Genomic DNA, 8,635 nt, shown 5'->3' on the forward strand with positions numbered 1-8,635 from the left:
GCTGAGGGGGAGGTAATTAAGGACATCTCACACCCACGGGATTGGGCAAGAGCCCTGCAACCCTGACAGAAGCAGGAAGTAGTTTCACATTAGAAGCCCCACTGTGGTCAGGAGTGAGTGGATTATAAGGGATTCGAGAAAGCATGCATCTACTAAAAGAACAATGAAGTACCATTCTTGGAAACACAAAACTGAAGCTTAAGTATGATTCCATATGTAATGAATTAAAAGATAGCTAAGAAAGATACTAATCACAGCAGGAACTAGAAGACCTGGCTGGTATCCAGGGTCCAGGCTAATTTTACCACCTGGTCACAATTTAGTTCTCCAAAATCAATTACTGATCTAAAGCACAAAGTTCTCCCAGACTCTATGAAGGCTAGTTTCTGATTTGTAATCTCCTGGCTTGGCATGGATACTTTAGACTTTTGATACAATACCTTTCCTTTAGACCACCCCATCTTCTCAAGCATCCTCTGGCCAAACTTGGAATCATCATTACTCCATGCAGTGTTTCTGGGATCCAGAGTCCATTTCTGCTTCCGCCGACCTGTAAATGAAAAGGTATCTCATCAGCAACCTGTCTTGAGCACCCGCAAATCAGCACATGCTTGCACATAACAGGACACATTCAATGTCCAAGGGGCTAACAGAATCTTTTTCCTGTTTTTCCCTATAACTATACATTCCTGGAATGTAAACTGACTTCGTAAAATTCAAAATAAAATATTCCCTCTAAGAGAGAAAGCAAAATAAATACCTGATAGACTACTATTTGAGCCTTCCACATCCAGTCACTGGCAACAACCAAAGCCCCTCTTGTCGCCCCCTTCATACTCACTGGCAGCTGCAGCGACCACAGCAGCAGGTGCAGTCACCTTGATGTGCATTGCTTCCTGTTATAGGCTGAACGCTACACAGATATTAGACTCAATTTCCACAGTATCTCAATAAAGGGAGATATTCTTACCTTTCTACCTTTCAGATGAGAAACCCGAGTCCAGGAGAATAATATCTGCCTAATGTCTCCAAGTAAAACCCAAACCTTTTATACAAACCAAGGTCCTATAGATTTCAAAACTTATTTGGGGTGGGGTGAGACAGAGATTCATGTAGTGCCCAGGCTAACCTTAAATTTGCTATGTAACTAAGAATGACCTTGAACTCCTGACCCTCCTGCCTCCATATTCCATGCCCAGATCAACTTCTACCAGATCAACTTCTATTTTTTTTTTTTTTTTTTTTTTTTTTTTTTGGTTTTTTGAGACAGGGTTTCTCTGTGTAGTTTTGGTGCCTGTCCTGGATCTCGCTCTGTAGACCAGGCTGGCCTCGAACTCACAGAGATCCACCTGGCACTGCCTCCCGAGTGCCACCGGCTCAGTTTCTATTCTTAATCCACAGTACATAAGTCATTATGACCTTAGAGAGAGTCAATTGTATATCATGACTAATAGATAATATGATACCTCCCTTCTTATTAAATACCATAATGTATTCATGATGTATTCACTGAGCCTCCAGGACAATCTGTGGCACTTCACATTCTACTGCACTGTGGTGTTTATATCCATCTTTCATGTGTCCTCTCACTCTATATCCCTGAATATGTTCAGTTCTTCATCCTTATGCTTCATTGCAAGGAGGAAAATAAAAAGCACTTTGCCTATAGCTAGCACCTGATAAAGATGTATCAATATATGAAGGAATGAGAAAGAAGGAGAAAAAAGAAAGGAAGAAAGAAGAAAGGAAAAAAGGAAGAAAGGGACAAATAGCTGAAACAGGGGAACTGCTTTGGGTGTCATGAGACTTTTTTTGTGAAATGAATATAAATAAATAACTGACCACCAAGAACTCAAGTTCATCACTACACTTTAATTGTTTGCGTCTTTATCTGAGACAGTCTAGCTCTGTAGCCTAGGGTGGCCTTGAATTGGTGGCAATCTTCTAGTCTTAGCCCCACACATGCTGGAGATGGGTACAAGCCACCACATTTGGCTTCACTGTTACAATTCTGAGGAAAAACTAAGGCAGAAAAAGAACCCACAGGATCAACAGAACAAGAATCTGAACTTCCCAAGTCAACTGCGGCCAAGTAAGGAATCTGGAGGTTGAGTAGCATTACTGCTCACCCACTGCATCCATGCAAGCATACCGTCATCAACAGCCTCATAACCCAACTGAAAACAACACAGCCTCTAGCCAAGGGGTTCACTGTGTTGCATGTAAAGTCAGTAGGGACCCTTACCTGTACATACCCCAGCAAAACCAAGAATCCCTCCCTTCATAAACACACAGGCAGGAAGAAAAACAAACCAAACCAACCCACCACAAACCAAACTGAGTTGGACTCAAATTCTCAATGTTATGCCTGGGGGAAAAAAGCTGATCTAAAAACTTGTTCCACCTAACTCAACAGCCTGGTATATACCCAGCACAACACCATCTCGCTAATGAACACAGTAAAGACAGCTGTATGAGCTGGTGTTCTGCATGTGTGTGTCCGATCCATGCCTGGAGAACACCTGTCAGGGATCTCTGACCAAAGCTTGTAAGGAGCCTACCTTTCCCATCAGAAATGCATCCATATCCCTGCCACATACTTACACAAGATGCATTGCCATGCTACGTGAGGAACTGGTGGCCAGGTCAGCTGTTCTTCCCTGTATACCACGGCCAACACTCTAGACTGTATTGATGTAAGACTTTTAAGCCTGGGTGAGGCAGAAACTAACCCAGTTTCATGGAAGTAGAGACCAGTTGAATTGCCTAGGAGAGGGTCAAATCAACTGATCTACCTAGAAAGGGCACCCTCCGGTCCAACTATTGAGCTGCCTGCAGGGTGTGTGCAGTATACTCCATGAAAACAGAGTGGGGGTAAACTACAAAGAGGGGACCAGGAGTGGCAGTGGGGGATCAGAGGTGGCAGTAGGGTAGTGGCAGATGGGGAATAAGAATCACTAAAACATAGACTGTTCTTATGTTCCTTGATAGCTACACAACCTTCAGGAAAAGTTAACAACTAGTTCTTTGGGACCACCACACGACTGCCTACTGGTGGCAAGAATCCACAGCTACACGTATCATTTAGAAGTGAAAGTAGCCTCTGAGGAAGGGAATTGGTGGCCTTCAGAGTGATGGTAAGTGTCAAAGACCAAGAGGCAATGTCGCTTCTAACCACGGATAGCCTCTCCGTCTCACTTAGAACCCTTCATCAGCCTGCACGCCCCCCGCCCCGCCCGCCACGGGCTAATCAGTGTGTGGCACTTGTAATCCTTCTCTTTGCTTCTCGAGGTCCAACACACATCTTGGACAGTTGAATTCCAGAGCCTGAAGCAACGCTACGGGACCCGTCTTTTTGGAACCCCCGGACACTTGGGCCTGGAGAAAGTGAAAGAACCCTCCCAGGTGGCCACGATGGCCAGCGCAAGGGACAGTCTGGGGCGTGGTGCCCTGAATTTCGGAACGCACACGTGAACGTGCGACCCGAGACTTTAGTACCAGGAACAGAATCTCGAGGACATCGTTATCTGTCCCGCGCGGACCCGGCAGTCACTGCGGTCCCCACCCAGAACTCGGACACCCCACCCCACCCCCCACCGCCCGGTCATCTTAGTGACCCGTGCCCATCAACCCTTTACTCGGTTGCCCAGCTCGGCCGACACTCACGCTCCGCCAGCATCGACATTGTCGCGAGTGTGCCGAGCGCTGCCTCTGGCCGGGAGTCCAACGGTTACGAGGAGTCTGAGGAGAGGATAAGGGAGCAAGTCCCCGGGCGCGCACGCCGGGCTGAAGGCTGCACGGGGGCGCGTACTGCTGACGTCAGGTGTGCGCGACGCGCTACCAACCACGTGAAGCTGAGGGGCGGGGCTGCCTTGCGGGATTGAGAGACGCAGGTTCGTGTTAGGGCTCGGAAAGAGCTTGTGGGACGCAAGCACTTCACTTCACAGTTTAACTCTGAAAGTGGGTGTGCACGCAGCCTTAGAGCTGTTCGGGGGCTCTACCATGGGAACCTTTAAAGAGATGGAGAGACGGCTGAAGAGGAAGGTATTGGCACTATGGAGGGGGTCTGTGTTCCTCACACTCTTACCTCTGCCGGTTGGGAATGCTGAGAGAGGAGGGAGGGTGGGAAGAAAGAAACAGACATCTAGTTGCCAAAGCAAACGAAGCACCATGGGTTTTTTTTTGTGCTCTACGGTGGAGACATGTTGACTCTTCCATGGTCTTCACTGTGACAGACTTAAATCCCAAAGACTTTCCCCAGTTCCGTTGCTCAACCTGCCATACCTGGCATTTGCTGAATGCATCCTGTCACATTCTGCATGCCCCCTTGCGTTCCTTTCTCCTCCAGACACGTGACCTCAGCTATCCCCCCCCCCCCCCGCCCCCAAGCTGTTTATTTGCACCCCTGCCCCCGCCCCTCTAGCGTCTCCCTTCAAAGTCCCTCTCTTTGTCAAGGCTTCAGCTTCCAATCTAGTCTTTAGCTTTTCTCACATCATTGTTGCACCATGCCTTCAGCTTTGGCCAGTGCCCTGCCCTTCACAGGGGCTCTTCCTCATCTCATCTTCTTGGGAAGGTCACATCCACTTTTCATCAGACCCAGCAAGGCTCCATGTAGACCCCATTGCAGTTATTGCAGCCCTTTCCAGGATGCAGTGTGCTGGGGAAATGAAGTGGTGGTGTTTAATGGCAGTGGTGGGGGGTAAGAGCTCAGAACTGGGAGTTGACAGGCCTAAGAATCGGGCATGATTTTGCCCACTTCTACTTACCTGTAAGACAAGGAGGTTGATAACACCCAGCTAGGAAGGATCATGTGCTTGACCATGAATTATGAACAAAAAAAGAAGGGGCAGTAGATGTGACAGTGTGACTATGAGGCTGGGTCTGACCAAATCCCCCTTTAAAACATCTGGGCTGTGACCAAAATTCTTTCCAGTTTGCCCTTTCCCAGATAGAAGGGTTCGTGATCTGGATCACCAAGCCCAAGCCCAGGCAAACAGTGAGTTTCCAAGCAGGAGGGCATACAGGAACATTTCCTCACACACAGTGAGGATACAGGCTTTGTTGTGTGGCCTCTCACTCCTCTCTAAAGGATCTCATAGGACAAGGAGGATTAGCCAATGTGTGGCATTCTCAGTGAGTGTTCTTGGACCACAGCATCTGCTACCTTTGGAAACCTTTGTTCATTGTTTGAAAACATCTTTGGGGAGTACCATAAACTTCTATTGTCTGTTTACCCCTGTTTATGAAGAATTTGATGAGTAAGTTTAGAAAGGACAGAAAAGGAAGTATATAATCAATGCAGGTCTGGAGTCTTAAGCAAGTCGATTAGGACAGTGTAGGGAACTTGCTTCTATCATGATTTTTGCCTAGAGCAGAAACTAGACTTGATGATTAAAAAAAAAAAAAAAAGTAAGCCAGTAAATTAATCATGGTGGAAATAAGCAACCAGAAAAGATCCTGAGATTATCAGCATGCATTATGTAAAAATATTCTGTAGCTGTAAGAGTGAAACTCCTGGCCTCTGCTAAATCGTAAGTGATTCTCCAGGAAGAGAGCATGTTGACATGCTTCATTTGTGCCTTACATAATCATTCCTCTTTCATTATTAATGTTGGTTGATGGGGATCAGAGCTCATCCATGTGTAGCCTGAACTTGACCAAGCAATGGATTGCTATATCCTTTCCTATAAACAGCCTTAGTGTGCTGTTCCCAGGAAGAAAGACTTTACTGGGTGGAATTCCTGAATCAAAGTGATTTTTCAAACCTCAGAGGTAAAAAGTAAAGATGTCAAACTTCAAAACAGAAAAAGATGGATGAGGGAGAGGAAGAAGAGAAAAAATGAATGGCTCAGTTTCTACTTGTCTTGGCATCAGAAAAGCATACTTATACTTGCCTCTTCATTACACAAAATGGCCAGGGGCTGCTAGAGCTCTGTAACCTCCTAGGAGTGGGGGGTGTGGCAAATGACAGCAGTTCCCCCAGGTAGCTGCAGAGATTGCTGGCAGTAGTCCCTCCCAAAACCTCAACTGCCAGGATCAAGGAAGCTCAATTTTTCTTATAGGTCAAAGAGAAGAGCAGACCTGCTATCATGAGATTAACTCATATGCTGAAACCTTCACCCCCAAGGAGATGGCATGGGTAGGTAGGGTCTTTGAGAGGTTTGCATGATCACAAAGAGGGAACCTTGGGATGGGATTGGTGCCTTTAGGAGAGAGAATCCAGTTTTCCTCCTCTCTCTCATACTCTGAGAATGCAGCAATATGACAGCGTTGGGAAGCAGGAAGCAGCCCTCACAGAAACCAAATTTGGCAACCATTCGACCTTGGATTCAACCTCTAGAACTTTGAAGGATAAATTTCTGTTATCTCTAAGGCAATTTAAGTATTTTGTTACAGCAGCTCAAATAGACTAAGACAGGCAAAATTATACATTGGCACAGAGTAATAATCCTAAATTCCAGACCCATATTTCCAAAGAGCAAAGACCCAGGAAAGGATCTCTTATCTTTCCTTTGATGCAAATATTTGAGAGGGTGAATACATTCACACTTATAGGAGGATTTTTAGTTTAAGAACACCAGTACAGGCTTCCTACATCTCTTTCATAACCCAGCCCTTCTTTAAACAACTGAAAAACTCTGTAAGCCAAAAATTGCTGTCAGTTCAGAAGAATTTTAGGAAAGATATTTAGAGATGAGTTTATCAGAGGGAATTCTTGTGGTTCATTTCTAAAATACTGACTTGAACCTTGAAACAGTCTAGTTATCAGCCCCCAGGACCAGGGTCATGTGTTCTTAGAAGAAAAGACTAGAAATGGGTGGGGAACTCAAAAGCAAAGGCAGGCTTCCTCTTTTAGTGTTTCTCCTGAAAAAGACCGATGGGGTATGTGGGAAGGAGAGCATAGAAAGGTATAGGGATAGGGCTGGAGCTGGCTTGGTAGTTAAGAACAATTCTTGCTCCTGTGAGGACCCAGGTTCAATTCCCAGTACTCATAAAAAGCAGCTCACAATCGCCTGTCACTCCAGCTCCAGAGAATCCAAAATCCTCTCCTGACTTCTGTAAGCACCTGCACTCAAGTTCACCTACCCAAACATACACATAATTAAAAAGAATAAAAATAAAGCTTTTAAAAAAAGGTTAGGCTTGTAAAGAGTTGTGGGGACCTGGGAAAACAGGTTTATCAAAGGGCATGGGCCAACTGGTGAGGCCTGTGTGCCTCTCCCAGCATCCTGGACTCCTGCATCTGATCAAAACACTCTTTCTGCACCTCTCTCTGTCTCCCTTGCTCACCTTTTCTTCCTTTTCTCCAAGAAGTCCCTTGCACTGAGGAGGACGCCCTGACATCGGCATGGCTTTGTCTCAAGTCATGTATTTCCTCCTTCTTCCCAAACTGCACAGTTTGAAAATGAACCATATCCATATGTGCAAGGGAGAATAGAGAATTATGTCCCATAATTCCTGTTACCACCACCTGTGTGCTGCGTATGCTTTAAGAACTGTGGCAGCCCCCTGGATGTGATTCCCCTGGATGTGGTTCCCCTGGACACATCTCTCCTCCTGCCTTGCCTCCTTGCTCTACCCACCCACCTTTAGTCCACCTTCCAGCAAAAGACTTAAAAATGGAGTATGATTATATCCCATTTTGTAGTTCCCCTAACACCACAATAAAATGCCAGATTAGGGATTAGGAGATGGCTCAGTGTATAAAGTATTTGCCTTTCAAGTGCAAGAACCTGAGTTCAGATCTCCAGAACCCACATAAAAAGGTGAGTATAGTTGCACATGCTTGCAATTGCATTCATGGTAAGCTGGAAGGTAGAGACAGCTGGATCCCTAGAGTTTACTGGCTACTAGCTTAATAGGCTTGGTGAGGTTCTAGGCCAGTGACAGACTCTCCTTCAAACAAAAGGTAGGGGGCACCAGAGGAACAACACCTGAGTTTGTCACCTGAGGAACAACAACCAAGGTTGTTCTCTGAAGTCCACAGACATGGGCATGTGTGCACGTGCACACACACGTTTGGAAGAGATGGGAAAAAGAGAAGTGAGAAGAAAGGAAACAAAGCATCCTAATGGAAGCATAAGAGCCCTGCTTGCTGGGTGTCCCTGGGGTTGGTCTGAAGGCCTGTTATTTCAGTGACTCATCTGCAGGATTTCTAACCATAGGAAGGAAAAGTTTATATCCAGAAAACACAGCCCAGAACTTTTTAGTCTCCTCTTCTCTTCTCACCCTCATACCCTTCTTTTTAATACCAAGTTTTCCTCTCCAACTTCTCAGCTTGGATTTCCCTCGCCAGGCCCCTCTTGTAGCCTTCTATCAAAGACCACGTCCAGGGGCCAGAGTGAGAAGGCCAGAATGCTCTGGGCTTGCCTTGTTAGTGGGAAGGCCAGTACAATGTACAGCACTGTCGGAGTCAGCATTGCCCAGCAGGCCACTACTTACCTCCACACTTCCTTTCCTTGCTTCCCCATCTTTTCCTCTCCCAAAGGCACCAGCTGCTGCCAACTCCCAGTCCAGTAGCCTTTGATGCAGGGGAGGTCTCCCTCTGCTCACACGGAGGCCAGCTAACGCTCCTTTCCACCCCAGGAGTGTTTATCCCACCCCAACTAGACATAAAGGAAAAGGCACACACACG

At 46.3% G+C, this 8,635-nt stretch overlaps 1 protein-coding gene across 1 annotated transcript in view; it reads right to left on the minus strand.

The window, feature by feature from the left end:
• Pinx1 (PIN2 (TERF1) interacting telomerase inhibitor 1) overlaps positions 1 to 4,281 on the minus strand; it is a 62,615-nt gene extending 58,334 nt beyond the window's left edge. Inside the window, exons 1-2 of the mRNA XM_052732970.1 lie at positions 3,667 to 4,281; positions 441 to 550 (exon numbers count right to left, since the gene is read on the minus strand). Of these exons, the coding sequence (XP_052588930.1) occupies positions 441 to 550; positions 3,667 to 3,685 (129 nt within the window). The 5' untranslated portion in view covers positions 3,686 to 4,281. The remainder of the gene's footprint in view (positions 1 to 440; positions 551 to 3,666) is intronic.
• Between the last annotated feature and the right edge of the window lie 4,354 nt (positions 4,282 to 8,635).

The sequence above is a fragment of the Peromyscus californicus genome, unplaced genomic scaffold (genome assembly GCF_007827085.1).
Source record: "Peromyscus californicus insignis strain IS unplaced genomic scaffold, ASM782708v3 Scaffold_12__1_contigs__length_115047231, whole genome shotgun sequence".
NCBI classification, from domain to species: domain Eukaryota; kingdom Metazoa; phylum Chordata; class Mammalia; order Rodentia; family Cricetidae; genus Peromyscus; species Peromyscus californicus.